At 42.8% G+C, this 26,423-nt stretch overlaps 1 protein-coding gene across 1 annotated transcript in view; it reads right to left on the bottom strand.

The window, feature by feature from the left end:
- The window catches only part of LOC122791483 (protein phosphatase 1 regulatory subunit 12A-like), a 1,771,856-nt gene that overhangs the window by 1,001,878 nt on the left and 743,555 nt on the right, over nt 1-26,423 (bottom strand). The window contains exon 7 of the mRNA XM_044059226.1: nt 25,440-25,642. Coding sequence (XP_043915161.1) covers nt 25,440-25,642 — 203 coding nt within the window. The remainder of the gene's footprint in view (nt 1-25,439; nt 25,643-26,423) is intronic.

Raw genomic sequence — 26,423 nt, forward strand, 5'->3', positions numbered from 1 at the left:
TTAAATCTAGTGTTGCCAACCAGGCATCTTTACCTAGCATAGGAAGTAATTAGGAAGTAATTGGTGAAGAGTCAGCATCGTAAATTTTGGAACCTCCAAAAAGGTGTTTAGAGTAGACAGGTCCAGGACAGGACGCCATGAATTGTCTTTTCTGGGTACCAGGAAAAGTCTCAAGTAGAAACCTTGTCCCTTTTCCTCTTCTGGTACCAGTTGAATAGCCCCCATGCTTAAGAGAGAAAGTACTTGTTTTTGGGCCTCTGCACACTGATTTGGGGGTAGGTCCGGCCACCCGCTTGGTGTTGGCAACATGTGGAAGTGAAATCTGTATCCCTGGGACACTATATATAAAACCCATTTGCCCTGGGTAATGAGTTCCAAATTCTTTGCATGAAGAGCAATCTTTCCCCCCAAACGGGCAGTCAGTTGATAACTGCTTGGAGATTTTAAAAGGAAGTCACTGAGAAAGTTTACCATGAGTCTTATTATTCCCAGATTTAGAAGTGGAGCCCCCCCCCCCCCACTGTTTAGTTCTGTGTGTCCCCTGGAACTGAAATCTGGGGTTCTTGCTGTGTCTGGGTTTGGCTTGAGAAGACCTGGAGGGGGCTGGAAAGGACCAATTCTTACAGGGCCAATGCCTACTAAATCTAGGAGGCTGAACTTGTAAAACAATTTTAACAGTTTGCATAGATTTAGCTTTATCTTCCATCTTTTTAAGAACTTCCTCAGCCTTGTTGCCAAACAGGTGGTCCGGATTTAAACGAGCATCCAACAATTTAGCTTTAACATGATCAGGCAAAGATTGCTCCTTAAGCCAAGCATGCCTTCTGAGCACAGACTCAGTAACAGCAGCCCTGCAAGAGGCCTCTAATGAATCAAAACCACATTGCAAAGTATGTTTTCCAACTTGTTCAGCAGAATGCACTAAATCCTGTAATTCTTTATTTTCCACACAATCAGGAATCAACATAATTTTCTATTTAAGCAGTCCAATAACATGTTGCTGATACTTTAACATATGACACTGGCAGTTTAAAGCCATAATGGGCAAGGTTGCAGAAGTGTAAACCTTCTTACCCCATCTATCCAGTGCCCTGGAGTCTCTATCAGAAGGGGTAGGATTTTTAGCAGTAGAAGCCTTAATGCCCTTGGGCCATTGTGAAATAGTCTCTGGATCTGCAATAGGATTTTTAAAAAGGACCTTGTGGGACTCAGGGACCCTGTAGTATCTGTCAGGTTTTCTGGGAGCAGGAGGCAGGGAATCAGGGGCCAAACTAAATTCCAAAAAAGCATCATCAACAATGTCTAGTACAGGAGGAATAGCTAAAGGCCTATGCTGAGGTAGGAGAAGGAAATCCCTAAGCTTCTTTTTTGAATCAGAAAAATCCTGGCTTTCCCAGTGGAAATGCTCCCTTAGAGTATGCAAGGTCTCCCCTAAAGAAAAATCCTCAGGAAGGGAAGCAGAGGGAATGGAGTCCTCTGCATCAGAATTTTCATAAGTACATTAGGGCAAATCCAGATCATCAGAAGTATCAGAAAAAACAGAATCCTGATCAGAAGATTCATAATCAACTTCAGTCCTAGGCCTCTTAGAAGGGGGGGGGGGGTTGCTACCCTTGATTAGAGTTATTAGATCTTCAGCCATTCTTATCATTTGCTTTTTAGGCATAGAGGCCTGAGCGTCAGTTGTTTAGGCATGGATCGAGATTTAGGCCTAAGTAAAGAAGGAGGAGTCTGTTTAATATGCAAGTCTGTAGGCCTAAATACACCCTCAGACGCTGGTGCACAGCAGCTCTGGAACATCCAAGGTAGAGACATCCGTGGGTTCCATAGTTGAAGCACCTTGCGGCATACTGGACTCCGAATGGGTCTCAGTAGAGGCCTGCGAATCAAAAGTAGCAGGTATCAGTGGCTGCGAAAGCGCCTCACTGAGTACCGGCGAACTGGCGAATGGCTTAGGATAAGCGTCAGCAGTTTTGGACCTCGGCGGCCTGTCTCTGTCTTTATCTTTGCATTTTTTCGGAATCCCGGTAGTCTGATGGCTAACCGATGACATTTCTGGATAATTAAACTGAGAACCGAAATATTTAGAGGTGAAATATACCGACGACGGATAGTGCACTGATTAAATAAAGCACAAAACCGACAGCAAGGTACATCATGGTCAGGGCCTAGGCAAGGAATACAGTATGAATGAAAATCTTTATGATATGTTTTCTTTCCACAAGTAATACAATTATTAACTTTCACTGACATCGGTAAGGAGCAAGAAAAAGTTTCCCCAATGGGGTACTTCGCTTTAGTTGAATACTTTGGTTCTGAAACTCGAAAATGAAAATTTCAGGAGTTGGCCGACTGGCACTTGCGAACTGCTTCTGCTTTGGGCACCGCACGGCAAGAAAGACTGGTGTAATGGTGTCGGCTGCATGTTTTATACCCCTGATGACCTGACGTCATGGAAGAAGGGACAGCAACCGACGCAGGACCCAAGACTTTGTTAATCAGGCCGACTGAGGGCTACCTGCAAGCAGATAACCCAAATATAATAACTGCAACAGTGAAACACGAAGAACATCACTGCAAACTCTCTTTAGATATCATCATCTCTACATCAAGAAAAAACTGAAATGTAAACTGGTGGAAGTAGTTTGCCAGTTCTCACTTGTGACAAAGTGTGCCAAATGGGTTGTATCAATGTCACTTCAGCAAACAAGTCACAATACTGTCTCTGTAAGGTACCTTAACCAAATGAAAAATAGTGTTATTCCTAATAAAAGGAGACATGAGATATCCATGAAATGACAATATCAGATGAACAAAGAGAGTAGTGTTTGGCAGTTACTGCACAGAATTAATGACATGATCTGCTAACCAACAGCTTCCTATAGTACAGGGAGTGATTCTCTCAGCCTCCATCTATCTACTGTGCTACTCTCAGCAAGTCACTTCACCAGACTGTGCTCTCAGGGCATCCCTGAAATGGGACCCATGTGACGAGAGGTTTTATCTGGTTATCAAATAAATTAAAAGGGGGTGGGTCATGGGCAAAGTAAGAAAGTATTTTTATAGAAAGCGTAGAACAAGTATGGAACAGGATTCTTTATGATGCTCTCTGGGATATGAAATCAGCAACTAAGAAGATATGAGAAAAATAAAATAAATTTTGTATGATGGCAAGAGGTGATTAGGGTGCTGGTAACTAGGATGTGATGCTCACTTAACAGGTGGGATACTAGTAGAGCAGGCTGGTCAACCATCCCTTTGTATAATACACTTGGCAATCTATGATTCTGTGTAACTAGAGTCACTGAATATTCAAACTGCGAAAGCCTTCTAGGCACTTGCAGTTAAACGAACAGCAAAAGGATGTGAAAATCTAAAGGAATAAAATACTCTGGTATATTAACAGAAAATAAAACAAAAATGGTTCTCAGACTAAGGCAGCAGGTTAAAAGGCCTAAAGAGTTTAATAAATGCTAATGACTCAGACAAAAATTACACAATTTGTTTTTTAACAAAATGCTTTTAATATGACTTCATTGTTTCAATAAAGAGACAACAACAGCATTACTATTTATGCTACTCACAGGTTCTATTAAAATGCCAGATGATACATCAAACATGTTTATTTAAGTCAGGATGCACATGAATTAACTGAGTGTCGTTTAATGGAAGCTGAATATTGGCCGGATGCACTCTGAAGATACTGCATTTATCTACGGACGCCTGCTTAAACCATTTTCACATTTACAGCTTGCTTCTCAGTTAAGAATGTGAAAAGTGGAAACTGCCGCTACCCTTAACTATCAAAAAGGTGATCTTAAGCATTTATGCACATTAAAAAAATCCAGATATGAGGCAACCATTTCCAGAGAACTTTCAAAAGACAGTGGTACTGCCAAGACACACATTATACCATTAACCTAAGGATACGTAGATTTTATTCACTATACTTTGCAACTTTGAAGGTGTGTGTTGCTGAATGCCAGTTATTTTTAAATTTGATGGATAAAGGTTGTTTTTAATTTATCTCTTATGGACTCCTATAATGCTCACACATTTAGACAACTTAGGAGGTCTCTTTTCCAAATAAGCCACTAGCCCACTCAAACCTTATTAAACTGCAGAGTCCACAACAGTGCTCTGGTTTCTTCCAGCTCCCTTCCTATCTGTCCTCTCTCACCGAGTAGCTTCTCAGTGAAAAAAGCAATATGCACGCTAATTCAGTTAACGTCTTCTGATTTATTTTCTTAATCAATTAAGACTTCACAACAGAAAGGCAAGGCTCTCTGCACAGGACCCAAAAATCAAGAATTCTGAAGAATTAAAATTGATCTTGAGGAACTCAACATGAAGTTTAGAAATTGCAAATTCACCTTTAATGCCAGACAGCACAAGCATGGTCTTCGGACAAATCCTAGCATTTACGTTTGCAAATGAGATATGGAATTTGCAGCTACTAAGTGATAATACAAGTTGCCTTATACAGTAGCAAGGAGCTGAGAACCAGCTTCTCTAGGTCTTGGGTCTGACTTCAGCAACTTTTTTTGTTGCTCTTGAAGCACTGAAAAAGTCATTTACCCAGAAAAAGTTCTTCTGCAAGACCACATGAAACAGGTGTGTGCACAGTGAGCTGCTATCATTTAATTCAGCCCTTTTAAGTGCAACATAAAAAATGAAAGTTATATACATTCCATAATGAGGTCTGTAAAACTGATACCCCTCTTTGGTAACAGCTAAAACTGCTCAGCATTTACAGTATTAGGGGCTGACAGTCCACTTCACCCTCCAAGAAAGTAAGGGTCATTGGCTAAAAGGAATCAGATTTATACAAGAATAAGGGTGGTTGGTTAAAAGGCCCCAGAATTATCCAAGAGGCCATAAAGGACTGACCTAGTGAAGGTAGTTCTAGACCTTGAAAAGGCATCATTCCTACAGTATTTAGTAAAGGTGTGTGGGCACTTATAGTATGACCCCGGTATCTATCCTTTGTAAAAGTCACAAGAGGATGCCACTGCTCTGGTAGAATGAGCTTGAGGGCATGAGGACAAGGATTTGCCATGCAGAGAATAACATCTATTGGGGTTATGTCCGGGCACCAGATTGAAATCTCGACCATTTGCCTATGTAGGCTTTTCTAGTGATGGATCTCCTGGCTTATTGGAGCACCTGACTCACATAATCGGAAAAATTATGCCTGTAAGGAATTAGAACCCCATTATCCAAAGGGTTAGATTTAAGGATGACAGGTTGGGGTGAAGTAGATACCCTTTCTGCCATGTGATGACATCCACTTGCAGTGGTAGTTTGTACATACCCTGGCCAGATGAAGACGCAGCATCAGCAGAACAAACCAATGTTGTCTTAGCCAAAAGGGGTCACCAGCCTTAGAAATCCAGGATGGGATGGTTCTCAGATACTGCCAAACCCAATTTTCTGTCATGAAATGAAACAAAAAAGCTATTCAGATTTTGATACATTTTGTCTTGTCCAAGCAATATCTGAGCTGTCTATATAAATCCAAGGTGTGAAGAACCCTCTCACTACGATTCTGTGGAAAAGGTAAAAAGAAGGAAGATGAATGGACTGATTCAAGGACAAATTAACTACCTTGGGCACAGTGGTTGGATTGGTATGAGGAGACACCCTGTGCCTGTGAAAAAAACAAAAATGATGGAACCACCATTAAGTGCTTAAAGCTCAGAGGCCCTCTTTGTAGAAGTAAGACCCACCAATACAGTCTTCCAAGTACAATGCTGTATGGAAAAAACTGCAGCCTCAAAATTACACTGGGTCAACTGGGACCTAAAATTTTTATCTTGGAAAACTATTTTTCTGGTAACGATTACATCTGCCAGAAGAATTTCAGAAATTCATGCTTTATCTTGCAAACCACCATATTTCATATTGCACAAAGACAGAGTTTCCTTGAGGACGAACTCTTCCTTTCTGCCAAAGGTGGTATCAGAGACAAACATCAATCAGACAATCAATTTGCCATTTTTTCCCAATTGCTCAAACTAAGGTGAATATTCTTTGCATTTATTGGATGCCCACAGACAATTGCGATTCTGTCTCCATAGAACGAAAGATATTAGAAAATCTTAACAACTGTTTGTTTCCTTTTCAAATACCAGAAGGGGTAAACCAATATCTAAGGGTTACCTTATCTAGATGGCTGAAGGACTGTATATCCTTCGTATTCAAGAAGAGGAAAGTTGAATTGCCTTGGGCCTGCCAGGGCACATTCTAATAGAGCTGTAGCTACTTCAGCAGTTTTTTCATTCTAAGACTTCCATGGATAATATTTGTGCAGCTGCGAAATGGACTTCTCCACATACCTTTATTACTCATTACAAATTTTATATAGACTCTAGGGGAAGAGCATCCTTTGGTTCTATGGTGCTCAGGAGTATCCTTCCCAGAGTCCTGCCATGATACAAGGTTACCTGGGGACTCTGTCCCATATGTCAAGGATTAAATGAAGATTGACAACATCAGATAAAGAAATTACGCACTTACCATAACGTTCCATCTGTGATGTTGATCTTCATTTATCCTCGACTCTCCACCCTCCATCCCCTTCCATTCTGACTTCCTGTTGGAACAAAATCTGGTCCTAGTTGTACATTGTTTCATATATGACACTAGGTATGGTCTCCACTAAAGTGATACTAGATTTACATCCAGACATATTTATCTGCAAACTCGATCTGAGCAAAACTGAAGAGGAGCATTCTGGGTAGGACATGAGCTCGAGAGTTTTTGGTTCTCGCAGGCTGTAGTAGCAGCAGAGTCCGTTCTGATTCTTGGAACCGAACCCATATGTCAAGGACTGAATGAAGATTGGCTACATCAGATTGGCTGACAAATGAACTCTAAACAGAGAAATACTCCAAATAAGAATTGAACAACTCGCACAAATGTGAAAGGACTGTAGGAACCCCCACGGTAAAGGAGTCCAGATCATGCTTGTGACACCAAAGAAAATCTCTTCCATTTAGTCGTATATGATTTTATAGTAGTGGGTTTTCTGGCCCCATGCAAAACACAAAGCACATCCTCAGAAAATCAGTGCCTAAAGGGAATCAAAACCCTATAATCCAAAGTGTCAAGTGAAGGGTGGACAAGTGAGGGTGAAGAAGAGATCAGTTGTCTTCTGTGAGAAGATCCATTCTGCGAGTAAACTTGTGATTATTGCCTCTGGTCAGATGAAAGAGAGGGAACCAGTGCTGTCTGGAGAGAAAGGGGGTCACCAGCAAGATTTTCAGCAAGTCCCACATGACCTTGGGCAAAGTCTTTGGTAGCAGACAAAGAGGGGAATGGGTGGACAGAAACATCCCCATCCAAGAAAAAGACATAGCATCCACTTTGCAAGCAAGAGGACTTGGCACTCTGGAACAGAACTGGGCAAGTTGTCTGTTCAGAGGGGAGACAAAAAGATCTACCTAACAAGTACCCCACTGATGTACAATGTTCAGAAACACCTGCCTTGAAGCATCTATTAGTGAGGATTTGTCCTGGACCTGCTCAGAGAGTCTGCCACCAGATTATGCTCTGAAGGAATGTAGACCACCTGAAGAACCATGTGATGGACTGCAAAATCCCAAGACTGAAGAGGCGGCCTTCAAAGAAGGTAAGATTTTGTGCCCCCTTGCTTGTTGATGTACTACATGACTGTGTTTGTTTGTACATGATTGTGTTTGTCTGTGTTGTGTCTGTAAAAATCTTTAGAGGACCTGGAACCCAAAGGATATAAAAAGCGTGGACAGCTACAAATAGAGCCCTCATCTCCTCGATACTGATATGGTCTGCCAGCTGTTGATGGGACCAAAGATCCTAGACTTTGTTTGTTGGAGGATCCCCCGCCCTAAATTGTGATTGGAAGCATCCATGCACAGCTTTTGAGTTGTGAGAGTAGCCTGAAAAGCCAGACCTGAATTCAGCTAAATCTAGTGAATCCACTGGTGGAGCTTGGGCTTGAGACAAGGCAAGAGAGCAACCAGATACTTCAGAGGGTGGCAGTGATGGAACCAAACAGTCTTGAGATAGCATTAAAATTTCCTCGGGTAGAGCTTGGCAAAAGGAACCATGCTAATGGTGGATGCCATTTACCCCACAGCTCTAAGAAGGTCCCTTGCAGGAAGGACTGGAAGAAGAAAGCGAGACTGGAAAAAAGCAGTGAAAGAAAGGACCTTGGGAGGCAGGAGGCAAGCTATCATTGGAATAATCTGAATTCTGCAACCCAGAAACACTTGGTCCTGATAAGGAGTCAACAAAGACTTTCTGAGATTGAATGCGAACCTCATACTGTACAGAAGCAGAGTGAAGTGTAGCTCCTGAAGCAGGAGCTGCTGAGAGGGGGCTTTAATCAAAAGGTCATCAAAATAATGAAATATCTGAATTCCCTGATGTCTGCAGTGGGCTACCACAGGGGCCAGACATTTGGTAAAGATCCTTGGAGCTATACAAAAATCAAAAGGCAAAGTAGAGGACTGGTAACGAGATGAAGAAACAGAGAAACAAAAATTTATTGAAGACAATGTGACTAGGAATGTAGAGATAAGCATCCTTCAAATCCAAGGATACCAGAAAGGCTTGAGCAAGCAAGAGAGGGAAAAGTGGCTGAAGAGTCAACATCCTGAAAGAAGGAACCTGAAGAAAGACAGATTTACAATGGACCTCCATGACTTCGTGGGAACCAGAAACATCCTGGGATAAAAATCGGTTCCTTACTGATACAATTAGACAGATGGATGGTTTTCTGTACCACCAGATCTTGCAGAATCAAAAGAAAATGAGGAGGCTGACAAAGAGGCAGCCAAGGAAGGTCTAAGAATGGAGGAAGCAACTTACATACCATAAAATAACCATTTTGGATAATGGAAAGTACCCAAGCATCTGTGGTTATCTGTTGCCAAAAAAAGAGAGTCAATTGAGGGAAAGAGTAATCTGGCCAAGGAGTACAAGTGGCTGAATGTCAAAAAGCAGATTTGTCAGGGAAAGAAGTCTTCGGCCCTTAGAACCCTGAGACAACTTGTCTTGAAAAACTCTCCTAGGGGGCCTTCTTGCTCCTAGAAGGCTGTCTAGGCTGCCTACAGGCAAAAGAAAGCTTGGATATTTCTTTAAAACTTAGGAGCAGCAGAGCAAAGATTTGCTTTACATCCTGCATAATGCTACCCTTATCCTGAAGGGTCTTAAAGAATTCAGTAGCGGCAGTGCCAAAAAGATTCTGGTAGTCTAAGGGGGAGTCTAATAAATTTGGCCTTGATGTTTTTAAGCAGAACTTGGAGGTACAATCAACAATACCTCCTCATTACAGGTTCGGATGAGGTTGCTCAGCAAGAAGCATCAGCAACATCATAACTGCATTTAATGGAATGATGAGCCCCCTGAGAAAATGAGCTCAAAGGGGAAATGGCCAAGACTTACTCTCTGAATCAGACACATAAGCCAGAAAGCCCACAAATTTGGAGAGAAGAGCCAGGGCATACCTAGTCATACTTGTCCATGGCATGGCTGTCTTTATCAGAAGGTAAAAGCTTAGAAGACGACAGCAACTTGGATGGTTTATCAGTGGCCATATGAAAACAGAAGGATCAGAAGAAGGACTTGTATACAAACCTTATGAGCTTCAGGAGCTTTACAGCATCTGTCTGGCTTCTTAGGGGCAAAAGGCTGAGAATCAAGGGCCTGAGAAGCTGCACTTAAAGTATGCATCAAAGAGCACCCAACACTGGAAGGAATACAGAAGGCTGATGAGAATCTATTTGCAAGAATTCATAATACCATTTTTGAACATTAGAAATCTGGGAACAGTCCCACTTAAAATGTTCCATCATATAAACCACCATATGCACAAAGGGTAGCTCTTCCATAGGGGAGTCAGGAGAAAGTGCATCCGCTTCTTCAGACCCCAGGGCAAGAGCAGAATCAATCTGAGAAGAGGAAGCCAATAACACCTCACTAGAATCTAACTCTTCAGAATCCTTAGGATGCTTGGAAGGAGTGGAAGACCAGAGAACATAAGCAGGAATCCTTGAGAGGGCTTTATATCCATAGGAGCAGTGGAAGTCCCTGAATAAAATCCTGCCATTCATTGTAGGGATCCTTAGCCACAGGGGCCACATGACTAGTCTTTTGGTTCTTTTTTTAAAGGAACATCACCTTTAACAAATCTAGAGGTTCAGACCCCTGCCTAGAGTCAATGAGAATACCAGGCGCCTCTTCCCAACATTTCCTGGAATTCATTAATTCCAATGCCCTGGATCAGCTCATTCTTACCCCCAACCAGAGGAAACAACATCCATGACCTGGTTATTACTAACATGGGTGACCATTGCTCTACAACATTAGTCAACTCCTCCCTGGTGAGATCTGACCAAAAACTAATCACCATGAAAATCCACATCTCACCTACACCCCCGCAAAAATTAACCATGGTGAAAAACTTCTCTAAAGCCAACCTTGGGCTTCTAAAAACAGAGGTTTCTAACTTCACAGCACCCATGCAAACAGAGAATAGGTGCATGACTGCTGAAGCATACACCAATGCACTGTACAAACACGTGCACAAATGCATGGAACTGGCCATTCTCAACAGAACCGAGATGCTCACCTCCAAAAAAAAAAAAGGAAGCCAATCTGGTGGTCCCCTGCCATAAACACCCTATACAGCAAAAGGAAGAAATTGTTGCAGAAAAAGTTGAAGTCCCAAGACTGGAAAAATTCCCTTGTTTGCCTCAACAAAAAGTTGAGATCCCTCATCAAATCCTCTAAAGCTAGCTATGATAATAGAATTGCAGCAGATACAAAAGCCAACCACAAGGCCTTTTACAGTTATGTCAAGAATCTACATGACAATACCCAGATCTGCTCTGAGCTACTACTATCTCCTATACATATTGCCAACATACTAGCTGACAGATTCATTCCCAACTTTACCCACCCCCCCCAAAGGATCAACCACAATACCAGAGGAATAACAAGTACCCAATATTACTGCTACACAGGTTAAAACCGCACTGTCCAAGGCCAAGAATACAGCCTCCATGGGACCTGACAATATCCCTGGCTGTGTTCTACATGAATTACAATGTGAACTGGCACCACACCTGTGTGCCCTGTTCAATCACAGCCGCACTTCAGGCTTTGTCCCTGCTGAATGGCACACTGCTACAGTCATCCCATTCCATAAAGGAGGAGTGACTACAGACCCTGGAAACTACTGCCCCATTAGCCTGACAAGTCTGATATGTAAGGCTATAGAGCGCATCATCATGGACCTTATAAATAAGGATATAGGGAATCTCCAAACTCTGGACCCAACACAATTTGGCTTTGTGAAGGGTAGATCATGCCTGCTCAACCTGGTTGACTTCTTTGAGCCAGTCACCAGAGCTGTGGATGAAAGCAAGGTAATTCATACAGTCTACCTCAATCTGGCCAAGGCCTTTGATGCCATTCCCCACTCAGAAATTATAGACAGACTCACTAAGCTAGGCATTAACCCCTATATCACGAGGTGGGTGGCAAACTGGCTCACTGATAGAATCCACACTGCGAAAGTAGCGGATTCCAAATCAGACTGCCGACCAGTCGTGAGTTGAGTCCCACAGGAATAGGTCCTGGGTCCTCTCCTGTTTGACATCTACTTCTTTGAAATCCACGCCAACACAAACGGACTCTGGCTTACCAAGTTCACAGATGATTGCAAGCTGGACGCCATTATTAACTCCCCAAATGACATAGACATTCTACTGAAAGGCCTCACTGAGACCAACGACTGGTGTCAAAACCATGGCCTTAAGCTCAATGTCAAAAAATGCACGGTCATTCCCTTTGGGAAAAACTTGATGCCCATGAAGTACCACATCAATGATAGTCCTCTGAACACCAAAGGCGTTATAAAAGATCTGGGAACACAGATTGATAGCACCCTCTCCTTTGACAACCACTCTGCCACTGTGGTCAGAAAATCCTTCTACGTGGCACATCTCATTACGAAGGGTTTTGCATCTAGGGAGAAAGAGGTCATCATCTCACTCTTGTCTTCCCTCATTAGAGCACTCAAAGTATAATTCCCCATTTGGCATGTACCTCACTAGACACCTACAACAACTGGATAGGCCACTAAAGTACCTCATAAAGAGGATCTTTGGCCTTAAATACATGCCCTATATGGGCAGACCTAAACTCCAGCTATTTTCCATCTCATATCGCCTGCTTAGAGGGGATCTCTGCTTGACCTACAAAGCCATGTCTGACCCAGCACTGTTAAATATGCTACATCTAAAAAAATCCCAATCCCTCTGCGCCATGCACTCCAGAGACCTCAGCCTCATTACCACAATCAACAGAACATGCAGGACGGACAGGTTCTTAACTCAGAGACTACCCATGCTCTGGAATAAACTTCCCATACACGTCAAGCAGAGCACCTCACTGGTGCTCTTCACGAGAAATCTTGATGAGTGAATGGGAAATAGAAAATTCACCCCGGGGATCACTTCAGTGGCCTTACTTGATAGAGGCACTGGGAACTAATGTCAGGCAGCACGATGCCAGGGAAATCCTATGGGCTAGAGGCTCCAGGGCCATTAGCCGAGTGCACACCTATGAACCTAAGTATTTGGGGAATCCCATTAGCCTCCTCCAATATAATCAGCTGTGGTTCCCCCACCACATCTGTACCAGATGTAGGCACAGCCTCAGCAGATATGCAAGTGGACAGCTCTGTGTTGGTCTACAACTGGGTTGTGGCAGAAAGAGCTGACATTGGCCCTGGACGGTCGTCAGGGTCTTCATCCAACCTGATGAAGACATCCAGTGGATGCTGGACAGAAGCAGGGTCAGTATGCATCTTTTTGGCTTTCTTCTTAAGTGGCGGCTGAATGGAGGGTGGTTTCAGCCATTGTACCCTGAGCCAAAAGCTTCAGACATTGATTCTCCAAATGAATAGAAAAAGACAACAGACAACTGCAAACTGCCTTAGGGACAAATGCCTGTTAAATCCCACACATTGTGTATGGTCGTGTGTAGGACATAAATAAAAAAAAAAGCACATCTCATGTTTACCTTTATGGGGACTCTGCCTCCTAACCTCACATTTTTCCTTCCTAGATGACACGTAAACTAAAGTAAAAGGAAGGGGGGAAAATAAAGGAAAGAAGAGACCCCAATGAGGCATTTATCTTTAGAAGGTACAGCTGTTGGACCAACTCAGTGAAGGGCTTACAGACTAATTGAAAGGTAGCACTCAGACAGACGGCAAAGTAGTTCTGAGGATTAGGCACTCATACATTGCATATGTACCTTATTCCTTGCATGTAGGACATACGTCTGACATACAGCACCTGGACAGTGTAAAAGCTTTGGTATACTGACTGGACATTTAACTTCAGGAGGGTATCCCAAGAGTGATGGGTTGGGAGGGTGGCCTAATGGTTAAGGTGTTTGCCTTACAAACATAAGGTGCGGGGTTTGAGTCTCACAAGGGATAACTGGCTAGGCTTAAAATGTCTCGCAAGGGCAGTTAGCCTAGTACTAATCTATGAACCTATGAAGAATACAGCAACATTGATAATGAAAAGCATTGCTGTCCATTAGAAACTTATCAGTATAGAAGGTGGGAAGGCATAAAAGGGAAAGGTGGCTAAGGATGAACTACTGCATCTCTGTCACTGTCCTGTTGAGGAATGAGGGTAAAAAAGCTGCGGCATTTCGAACTGGTGGGAGATGGAAAGAGGTTTCAACAAGGCTGACCCCCAGCAGCTGAACATTTCTGCTGCCACTGTCTCGTATGAGGATCACTTGTGAAGTATGAAAATACATTGACTCAACCTGCCTGCTAAAATATTGATTCAAGCTTGGAATGTGTACTGCTGTCAGAAAGTGTTGTGAAGACACTGCCCATTGCTACACACTCATGATTTCTTGACATAGTGGGTAAGATCAGGTTCTCGCTTGTTTAGTGATGTACCAAACATCTACAGATGTGCTGTCCATCTGGATGGAAATCACACCCTGGAAAGGAAGTCCTGAAGAGCCTATAATGTTTGGAAGACCACCCTCATCTCCAGGATGTTGACATGAAGATGGGCCCCTAGATTAATCAATGTTTCTTAAACCATTCTCCCTTCAAAATACCACCCTCCACCTCAAAGAGGAGGGCCTTGTATTAGCAAAAAACTACGGGCACTCATAAAATCGTCTAAGGCCAGCTTTGAGAGAAAAATTGCACAGGACACTAAGGATAATCACAAGGCTTTCTTTAGTTATGTTAGGAACCTGGGTGGGAATTCCCAGATATGCTCAGAATTAGTCCAAAATGACAAAAAATACACAGAACCCACAGACATTGCCAACATCCTAGCTGACAGGTTCAGCGCAAACTTCTCCTCCCCTCCCCACCAAAAGGGCAAATATCTATCCCAGCAGAGTGCTGCCCCAAAGAGCCGCCCTCTCCAAAGCAAAAAACACAGCATCAATGGGACCAGACGGTGTCCCGGGCTGCGTCCTACATGAACTCCAAGAAGAGCTAAACCCAAACATAAAACTACTGTTCAATCTCAGCCTTACTACAGGATATGTACCCAAAGAGTGGCGTACAACAACGGTGGTCCCTCTCCACAAAGGTGGTGCCTCAACGGATCCTGGAAACTATCGTCCCATAAGCCTGACTAGCTTGGTCTGCAAAGCTATGGAAAGGATCATCATGGACCTTATAAATAAAGATATTGGGGACCTACAGACACTGGATCCTACCCAGTTCGGCTATGTTAAGGGCAGATCCTGCCTCTTAAACCTGGTCGATTTCTTTGAAACAGTCACCAAGGCCATTGATGACGGGAAGGTGGTCCACACAGCCTACCTGGACCTCGCAAAAGCCTTCGATAAAATACCCCACTCGGGCATTATAGATAAGCTCACCAGCTTAAATATAAACCCCTATATCACTAGATGGGTTGCAAACTGGCTCAAGGACAGAACCCACATGGTTAGAATTGCTGGAGCCATGTCAGACTCCAAACCAGTTACAAGTGGCGTCCCACAAGGCTCAGTCCTGGGACCTCTCTTGTTCGGTATATATTTCTCAGAGGTACAGGCCAACACGGAAGGACTGTGGCTGACCAAGTTCGCAGATGACTGCAAACTGGGAGCCATAATAGACTCGCCAGCCGACACAAGCATCCTCCAAAAGGGCCTCATAGAAACAGACAACTGGTGCCAGAGCCATGGCCTCAAGCTAAACGCCAAAAAGTGTATAGTCATCCCCTTTGGCAAAAACAAAGTGCCCACAAATTACCACGTAAGTGGTAATCCATTAAGTACGGAAGAAGTAATTAGGGACCTGGGGACACAAGTTGATAGCAATCTCTCATTTGACAACCACGTGGCCAAAGTGGTTACAAAAACATTTTGTATAGCCCAACTAATCATGAAGGGATTCACATCTAGATCAGGGGAGGTCATCGTGCCTCTTTACTCATCCCTCGTCAGGCCCATAATTGAGTATAATGCCCCTTTTGGGGTGTAACTTACCAGACACCTGCAGCAACTGGAATGACCCCAAAAGTACCTCACCAAGAGGACCAAAGGGCTCAAACAGATGCCATATGCTGCCCGGTTAAAGAAACTCCAGCTCTAGTCAGTGGCATACCGCCTGCTCAGAGGCGATCTGTGCCTGACGTATAAAGCAATGTCCAACCCGGAATTAATGGACATGCTGCACCTCAGAAAATCCAAATCCCATCGAGCTACGTGCTTGACAGACTTGAACCTCAGCACTGAAATAAATAGGACATGCTGGAGGGACAGATTCATAACCCAGAGGCTCCCTTCACTCTGGAATAAAATCCCAGTCCAGGTTAGGCAGAGTCCCTCATTGACTCTCTTCAAGAGGAATCTTGATGAGTGGATGGGGGTTCGTAGGTTTACCCCGGGTATCACTTCTCTGTCACTGTTAAACAGAGGCACAGTATACTAACCTCAAAAAAGGGCATAGCAAAATTAATTTAAAATGGGTGGCGAAAGCCAAACACACTCTGGCTAGGCTTATAAATGCCCTAGGGCAGATAGCCTAGTATGGAACCTATGAACCTAAATGTGGTCATGGGAAGATGAAACACAAATTATTGTACCTGCTGAACTAAGGAAGAATTCATCCAATTTATATGATGATTGGATGTTGATGGAGGATGAGTAGACTGTCGCCACTGAACTGACAGCATACAGTTAAGAACTCTCATGAAGAGCACTGCATTAAGGACTAGAACTATTAAAGCCACTGTGAATCCCAGTAATTGGAAAATTACAGCCATTGGTATACTGTGTGAATTGAGATCCTTCTATTCTTGAAGATGAAAAGAAGACAGTCTTGACTGCGGGAATTTTACTATTTCACAGACTGGATCTAAAATCACAGTCTATAAATTCCAAGGATGGAGTGAGTTGTAAACATGACTTTTCTTAGTTTACAGAGATACCAAAGGATCAACAACTGGTGTAGTCTCTTGCCAGGATTAAGGATTCCTTTGTGTTTGCAGTGAGGAGCCAGTTGTCTAGGTATGGCAAAGTACAGTTGTGCAAGTCCTACTTATCTGTAATAGCAGATGCCTGAATTTCACACTATATCAGTGGCATATGGGTTCAGTGCCTACACAAACCCACAATGAATCCCCTCCTCTGACTTGTTGTGATAGGGTATTGGCTAAGCCCCTTCCCATCAGGGTGGCCTAACCCCTGTTACAGAAAGTCAGTTGTTCATACTTTTAGTGCTAAGTAGGCAGATCCAAGAAGGACCAGAAGCAAAAATTGCTAGAAAGCAAACAATTCAAAGCCAAAAAACACCCACACAAATAACCAGAGCCAGCCAACAACACAACAAGGTTGGATACCATCGAATAATATATAAAATAAGGGGATATTGGGTGGGTGCTGCCACTGAGGCTGTATGAAATTCAAACATCTGCTATTACAGGTAAGTAGAACTTATGCAACTGTACTATAGTCATCATTCACATTGCCTCAGTGGCATATGGGTAGATTCCAAAAGATTACCCTACCTGGGTGGAGGAAGGATAAGGATCCAGGAGCCCCTGAAGAATGGTCCTTGCACAGTCTGCTCTACAACTTGAGGTAGAATCAAGTTTTTAATGTTTTGTAAAGGTATGAACTAAGGACCAGGTTGCTACCTCTAGAATGCTTCTAGAGTCCACTCCTTTTCAATGTGCCACCAAAGAGAATAAGGCTCTGGAGAAATGCGCCATATCCTTATCTGGAACAGGTTTCCAATGGTGGAAGTAGCATAAAACAATAGCAGAGGACAACCAATGAGAAATAATTTGCATATTAAGAGGCTGATCCTTATTATTCCCAGAATAGGAAATAAACAGCTGTACAGCTTTTCTGAAGGTTTTAGTTCTGTCACAGTAACACCTAAGATGCCTGTGTACATCCAAGGTACACAGAATCTTCTCTCCCTTGTTTTTAGGTTTCAGAAAGGAACTGGGAAATTGATGGCTTGATTTAGGGTAAATTCAAAAACTTCTGGCATGAAAGAAGAATTAGTGTGTACACAACCTAGTCCTTGTGGAAAATTAAATAAGGCTGGCCCACCATAAGGGCATGTAGCTCGTATACTCACCTTAGAGATTTCGGACCAATAGCAGGAGGTTACTAGGCTAACAGCCTCAGGGCCCTTACACGCCTAGCCAAGTTCAACCCATGTTCCCAAGGATGTCTGGTTCCAGCAAATGCTAAAATCAGCACCTATTGCCCCTGTCCAAGAGGGACACAGGTGGAACCCCTGGGGTGAATTTCTGGTTACCCATCCAATCATCCAAATTACACTTAAATAGAGCCAACGAGGGGCTTTGTTTAACATGAATAGGAAGCTTTTTCCAAAGGTGGGGCAACCTCTGTGAGACAAATCTCTCTCCAGAAAGGTCTGTTGATGTCACAAACCAGGTTAAGGTCCTGTGACCCGTGTGCCATTTGACTTGCAAATTTACAGAACTTCCATTAAAGTTAAGCCAGAGATTGCTCTATATGCAGGGCACAGGTCTTGTCTGTGCAGCCTATATGACAGAGTAAAGTGACAATGATTTCAGTCTGTTCACATAAGACAGATCTTGAAAACCCTGAACTTTCTTGGTAAAGAACCTTTGTGGTCTCTCCAGTTGCTGCAGGTATTTGGAAAGGAACATACCAAAGGAAGTGCTGTACTCTAATTATTGACCTGATGAGCGAAGAGTACATGGAGGTTATAACCTCTCTATTTTTGGAGGCAATGCCCTTACTTATGAGATAAGCAATACAAAATGCCTTTCTTAACCACTGTGGAGACATGATGATCAAAGTTAAGGTTGCTGTCGACCTGTGTGCCCCAATCTATCACCAATGACTGTGTGCTTAGGGTATTGCTATTGATATGGTAGTTTACAGGAACATCACCCTTGCCAAAGGGGATGATAATGCATTTTTTGCATTAAGTTTAAGACCATGACTTTAGCACCAGTCATTAGACTGTGTAAGAACTTCTTGAAGGATGTTGACATCACTCGGGATTTCAATGATAGCTCCCAGTTTGCAGTCGTCAGCAAATTTTGTCAGCCACAGTTCTTCAGTTTTAGCCTGTACTTTGGAGAAGTGGATTCTGAACAGTAGGGGTCCCAGAACCGATCCCTATGGAACACCACTGGTTACGGGACTGCTGAAGGAGGTGGAGTCCTCTATTTTGATAGTATGAGTTCTACCAGTGAGCCAGTTTGCAACCTACCTAACAATATATGGGTTGATACCAAGCTGGGTGAGTTTATCAAGGATGCCTGAGTGGGGGGGAATTGTGTCAAAGGCCTTAGCTAAGTCTAGGTAGGCCGTATGCACAGATTTGCCCTAATCTAGGGGTTTGGTGACTGTCTCGAAGGCGTCCACTAAGTTTAACAGGTACGATCTCCCCTTGACAAAGCCAGACTGGGTGGGGGTCAAGTGTTTGGAGATTTCCTATATCTTTGTCAATAAGGTCCATGATGACACTTTCCATAGCCTTCCAAGATCAGGCTGGTCAAGCTAATGGGTCTATAATTCCTGGGGTTCATGGATGCACCCCCTTTGTGCAACGGGATGATGATAACCATTTTCCATTCCACTGGGATGAAGTCAGTGCTTAGGCTGTGATTGAAGAGAGTGCCGAATGGTGATGCTAATTCCAGTTTTAACCCATTTAGAACACAGCCTGGGATGTTGTCTGTTCCTATACAGGCTGTGTTTTTGGCCTTGGAGAGGGTGTTTATGACCTGCTCCTTTGAGATACTAAGTGGCAGACAGTGTGAGGGATACTATATGTGGCAGGGACAGGGGAGTGAAGTTTTCACTGAACCTGTCATCCTGCAGGTTTGATATATCCACAGGTTCTGTATATGTAGTACCATTAACTATGAGTTCAGCGCAAATCTGGGACTTACCTTAGAGATTACGGATGTAACTAAAGAATGCCTTGGGGTTATCCTTGGTTAGTGAAGCTAATTTGGATTCGTAGTTAACTTTGGAAGACTTCACCAGGAGTCCTATTTGCTTGTTTAAGTTGAGGAGGAAGTGTTTCCAGTTTTGAGACCATTCCTTCCTACTCTTTACACAGCAATTTATTTTCCTATTCTATAGCCTATTAATGGCAGCTATCCACTAGGCAGGTTAGTTTTTCCTTGAAGATCTTGCTTTGGTACTATCAGGTACAGCAGAGTCAATACAATTGTACAGGTGCTCATATAAAGCATTGGTGTATAACTCAGCACAGGTGTCTGTTCCATCAGTTGGGTGAGGGGCTATGAATCTATTTACTTTGTCATGTAAGAGGCTGTTATTGGCCTTAGATAAGTTTTTTAGTCTAGTTGCTGCTAAGGGGGGGGGGGGGTTGTGTTATAGTTATTTCTAGTGAGACTCATTTGTGGTCAGATCTCACAAGGGATAGCCACAAACTGGGAGTGGTGCAGAGGTCCCCCATGTTGGTGAGCAGAAGACCTACAATGTTTGAGCTCCTTGTGGATATGTCAACCAGCTGGTCCAAGCCATTGGATTTAAAGTCCAGGAACCTTTGGGCAAGTGAGTTAGAACATATATAATTTACCCAGTCAATGGATAGGTAATTAAAGTCACCCAAAACCAGGGTGTTTGGTTGTATCTTGATTGACTCAAGTAGATCCAAGTAGGCTGAGTGGATGTCCTGATTCACGGCGGGGGTCCTATAGCTGGCAGTGACTTGAAGAGGGGTCATACTTACAGTCAGTTGCACCTGAAGTAATTCAAGGGAAACATGCTGTTTAACCAAACCAGAGGTGCATTTACCTTTAATGAATACTGATACACCTTTAGTTCTCACGCCTTCAGTTTGTGGTCTGAATGTTACAAAGGAAACGTAACCTGGTAGAGCTGGGATGCTCTCCCCAGCCTTAAACCAGGTCTCAGTGACTGCACAAATGTCAGCATCTTCTAAGGTGAGGACTGCTTCCAGTGAGTGCAGTTTCTACTATAGACTCCTAGCGCTTAGTAGCATAACCTTGAGGCTGTTTTTACAGGGTATTTTCACATCAGGAATTTTATTCTTGTGACATTGCCTGAAAAAGGCACTATGAGGGTGGCAAGAGCCTTAGCCAGTAACTGAAATCCCAGGGGTGACAGATGAAGACCATCTCTGCCACAGCATTGAGGTCTGTTGACCATGTCATCTCAGGCTGACAGATACTGGATCCCCCTTGAATGACACGAGAAGCTAAGCCAAATGTTGAAGTCAATCATTTTTTGTTTGTATTGAGGTATCATCCTCGGCAAAGATAAAATACTGCTTAAGGCTAGGGACATACCTGCCTGAGACACACAATTAGACATCTCAGTCATGTCTCTCTTCATATAATCCAGTGAGGTACGTCTCAAGTCATTTTCACCAAATGGACTATGACGGAGTCATAACAGTGCCTACTGTTGAGAGACTTGAGTTTGTGTGTGATGTGGTGGATCCTGGCACCTGATAGACAGCTGACTGTAACTTTTGCCTTATCCAGCCTGGTGAGAGTGATAGCTGTGTGTCTCACAAGTGAGTCATCTATGACTAAGATGTTTGTTTTTCTGTTATGCCTTAGGAGCTAGACTGGTGAGACACTGCTGTGTGATATATTACGTGTACTATGTTCTGTAGAGGATGTATCATGTGAATCGTGTTTATGTTTGTGTTTGGGAGGTCTCTGATGTTTAGGTAAGCTTCTGGTAATGACCTTCGCATATGTAGGTTTATGTGTTGTTTGTTTGGTAGGGACAGGAAGTGAGGTGTGCATGCTGACAACCTGCTTAGTATCAGATGGACTGACTGGTGAGTGAGAGAGCCTGGACTCTAGGTTCTTGATATAGATGCAGCTCTCAACATAATAAATTTGTGCGGACTAGAAGTGGGTTTCAGTGTGCATGAGGCAATTGCTACATTGCCTCAGGATGCCCATGTCGACCAGGCTGGCTGGAGAAACTGTGGGAAATTGCCCTTCCATAATGGTAGGGAAGTTGATGTGGTCAAAAAACCAAGACAGGAAGGACCGCGTAAAGTAGAGGACAGGAAAAGTGGACAAAAAATATGAAGGGCTAGTGGGTAGGATCTGTGTTGGTACATCAGGAGTTTCACTGAATGTATCACCTGTCACTGAGGGACAATCGCAAGAACTCACCGAAGGATCACCAGCAGAGTACTAAGGGAAAATCTGCAGGCTGAAGTGTTTGCGTCAATAACCACCAACTGTGTCTACTGCTGCTCTGCTGTGCACAAAGCTCAAACAAGCACAAACCCGCACAAGCACGATGCTTATGAAGCAAATGAAAGCAAACTGATTTAAACAAATTAACCAATAAAAAAGCTCAAAAACTGAGCCCTGTTCCAGCAACCTTCAATCAGATGAGTTCTAAATGCACACTCCTGCCACTAGAATGCAGGGGAACCCCCTCCAACAAAAGATGGCCTGGTTTAGGGCTTAAGTTATACAAGCAGAACTATATTCAGCAGGTCTGAATCAAGTCTATGCTACATCAAACAAAATGCAACAATTCCAGAAAATAAACAGTTTAAATAAGCAGTGATATAAACTACAAATACATTTCAAAAGTGCTTTCCAAGTAATGAACTTCAAATTGGCCTGAAAGGAAGGTAAAAAAGGAGATAACGTCAATTTTTCAAGAAAAAAAGTTGAAATCCCAAGGGTGAGGAATTTACTTTTGAAGGGTCAAGTGAAACACTACTTTTGTAAATTGTTTGACCATAAAAAGAGAAGAAAGAGGGAGATCTATGGCTGCAAGATGCACACTGATATATACATAAAATAGGCAATAACTGAGTAGCTCACACAAATATTGCTCATCTTGTGCACATTGACCTTTGCATAAGATAAGCAATAACTGAACATCTCGCACAAATACTTCAAAACCAGAAGACACCATACCAGGGCCCCCTGATATTGGTTAGGTACCACCTAGAAAACCTTTTCCACTTATAATATTTTCTAATTGCAGGTTTTGCTTCATTCATTACCTGCTGCACATCCTCATAGAACAAGTGCCTAAACATTTTCTAGACAGACCCCCACCCAGTCTGTCAGCAGCAAATGCTCTAAGTTGGGGTGCACCAGTCATCCCTTACACTGTGTGAGCAGATCCATATGAGGAAGCTTGTAGTCATTGCCTTTGGCCAATTACATTAAAAAGGAGAAAAAAACTTTGCCTGTGTCCAAAGGGGGTCAACCATGATCTTTGATAATTCTTTCTGAATTCTTCAGAAGTGCCTTGGGTATTGGTGGAAAGGGTGGGAATGCATAAAAGAACATTCCCACCCAAGGGAATCGGAATGCCTCTCCCCTCCAAGCATGTCTCGATCAGAATTTTTCCAACTGTCTGTTTTGATAGGAAGCAACTAGAACAATTTGAAGTGTTCCCAACAACTGAACCAAATTTAGGCAGGCCACTGTCCTGAGTTTCCACTCATGAGGATTCATCTGCCACTGTGTTTTGCTCTGATGGTAGGTATGAGACCTGAAGCATCAGCGAATGCCATAAGGCTAGCTCCCAGGCCATCATCACCAAGCAACAAAAAGGGCATGATTCTGTACTCCCTTGTTTGTTCAGATAGCACAGCTGTGGTGTCATATGTCATCATTAAAAGGGGACCTGAAAACCATAAGTGTTAAAGAACATTTAAGGTCTGAATCACTGTTAATATTGCTTTAACATTTGTGTGTTTTTGTAGAGTTAAAGAACCCCATTTACCTTGCACTTGAACTCCCATGGACACCGTTCCCCATGCAAAACTTGAAGAGTCCTTCTGTACTAACTGAACTGGGGTTTTGAAGGGAAAAGTATAGGTCTTGATTGAGAGACACCTGATCTCTCCATCACTGTAACTCTAGATTCACAAAATCCAGCACTGGCACCTGGAACTCCAGGGGAATCGGGTGATGGGTCTGATTTAAGTACTAATGAATGTTTCTCATGTGGAGTCTGACCAGTGGTGTTACAAGGATCACTGATGATACGAGACCTAGAATTTTGAGAACATCTCATGTGTAAGCAGCTTCTTGAAGAGATAAATCTCTGAAAATATTCTGATAGAAACGCCATAATTTTCTGTGTCCATCATACACCCCAGGAAGGCATTTCTTTGTAAGGGTGTGAGAATGGGACTTTTGCAGCTTCACCATGAACTTGGGAGCAACTGGAATGGGATAAGCATCCTTCAGATGCAAACTCACTATGAAACAGTGGTCCTTTTTGTGGTGAAGGGACTGGTTCTTTAACTCCTGCTTGCAGCTTGTGGAGGAGTACCAGAGAGAACAGATGCATCAGGTCTCGCAGCCTCAGGGGATTTTCCTGAAGGGAAGAGGATTTTCTATCCACTGCCAAGAGTATCCTCACTGAATTATTCTGAGACTATCTGTGGCATGCCTGTTGGGTTGAGTGAAAGCCTGGGGGAAAGAGAAAGGGGGAAGGGACATAGGAGGAAGGACGAGGATGCCCTGAGTCTTGGCACAGTTACTGTTCAGCAGGGGAATGATCTTTTTGGGGAGAGGAGCCCCTTTTATTTGGTTTGGAAGCATTATCCTCCAGCCATTTCCTCTTGGAACCCTGTTTCTTGTTAATCTGGGATTTTTGTTTGCTCTGCCCTTTGAAGTTGGATGCCTTGTTAGCAGAGAACATGGGAATATGAAACATTCTAGATACCCCATGCATCAATTTACCTCTATCATCCCACTGGTTGAAAATCTGGGTAACAGCAGGACTAACCACAAATTCAGAAAGAGAATTTAAAATTCATTTTTTAAATCCTCAGAAAAGTCCTTATTATGTAACCAAGCATGGCTCTCACCTGAGGGGGATGGGGAAAAGGTAAGTGGTCTGTGGCCCAGCTTAAAACAACAGATTCGCAAACCACAGGCTGACATATGTTTTTGTTGAGCTTTTTTTTTTTTAGGTGCAGATGGATTTATGGGTTGGGGAGGCAGCCACATCTTGATCCATCAAGTCAGGGGGAACACCACCACACAGAATAAAACACACTGACACTATTAAGGGCTGACTAAGGGCAGCAGTAAAAGAAAATATAAACCATGTCCCCACATAGCAAATATGGAAAACCTGCATACAATACAGCAGAAACAGTTTAAATTATGCAAAGCCTTGTTCTACTACTTGCACAATGTAGTAAACAGCACACACAGTCACAGTACCAAGTTAAACTCACCTGTCCAAGGAGTGACAAAAATCAAATATGTGCCCTTAAATCAAACAGAAACCTTTTAAAACAGCATAAATCCACAAAAATGCATCTAAAGTAATTCAATGTAAAATCACAATGTAATGATAACAACGGCTATAGCAGTGTTAAATTATAAGTAAATATAATAAAAATCAGAACACCACATCCCTGATTTTGAATGGCCTGTCTGATCAAACATCAAGGTGTTAAATGCCAGCACACCCCATCAAAAAAAAAGATGGCCCCTGAATGAATCTGAGCTGTCAAGCTGATGCTGCCAATGTGGGGAACAGACCAGCCGTACACAAGGGTCATCCAAAGCTGAAAGTCAGGATGGGCAGACACCTGCCTGCAACAACCTCAGATTTATCAGGAATGATACTAAAACAGTGATCCTTATTGTGGACATAGGCACTTCAAGTCTATGGAATCTGCCCACAGGATACTAATAACAGCTTATCTTCTAACACAAAAATGAATATCACATTATACTTTTTGTTAAACATTTGAGTGTGGATAACTCTGATTAATTAACTTGTACACAAGCTGGTATTTAACATGAAACACTTCAAGAAACTATAAGTTACAATCTCACTGCCAATGTCAATGTATAAATCACATCACGTCAACTCAACTTTATTCAGTAAACATCAGATAGAGGTACCTGATTCTGCCTCAGATTCTGATTCTGATGCCTCTTCCTCCTCGTCAGAGCTAGAGCTGCTGGAGTCTTCCTTTCTTGCTTCCTCCTCTTCATCATTCACCTGCTCCATGGGCAGTGGCTCCAGTGTTAATGCTTCCAACGTTTTCCTCTCTTTATCATGGAGGGAGATCTTCTCTCTGCTGCTCATGCGAGAAATAGAACTCCTATTGGAAAAAGGAGGGGGCAGCAGGGTGTGGTAGGGGGATTAGCGTGAGGCGTGAACAAAACAAGCACTATCAATAACTTCTGTGAAACAAACAAGTGCCTTCCTCAGAGTGCTTTTGATTCCCCTTTTCAAGATACAGCTACTTTAACTTCTGAGTTTGTCACACACTGGAAACAGCATGTTTTCCATTTGTGGTTTCAGCTTAAAAAATACCATGATAATACTTAATAGATTAAGCAACAGCTTTCAGTTTTAGTAAAAAACAGTAAAAGTGCTTTTAACAATTTTAATGCCATAGTGTCTGTTTAGGTTACAGATAGTAACCTTAACAAACATGAGCTTAAAACATTAAAATTGCTGCAACTGCTGTTGGTTTTAGTCAATACACAGAACTTTCAGTCTAACAAAATTGGCGTAGCCCTTTATTGTTGTCACTAGTGACTAGTAAAAAAAAAATCTCCAGGGCATAGCAAAGTAATTCTTTATTTCCAAATATGTCTGTGGATTCAAAAGCACTCTGATTTACTTGAATGCTTAAACTAAGAATTTGATCTCAAACACTAGGCATGCAAAACTACCATATCACACACCATAACCACAGTGTACCCTCCCATAAAATGTTGTGCTTCAGGCAGTCAGGGCAATCCGGGATCATTACAAATATAAGGAAAACATAAAGAGGCAAGGTATTTGTTTACACTCACCTACTGTGTTTCATCATAAAATCATCACACAAAAGTATCCACAGAGTGAAAACTACGGCTGTAGCTTGACAATGG

The sequence above is a fragment of the Protopterus annectens genome, chromosome 17.part0, assembly GCF_019279795.1.
Source record: "Protopterus annectens isolate FY-2018-M chromosome 17.part0, PAN1.0, whole genome shotgun sequence".
NCBI lineage: Eukaryota > Metazoa > Chordata > Ceratodontiformes > Protopteridae > Protopterus > Protopterus annectens.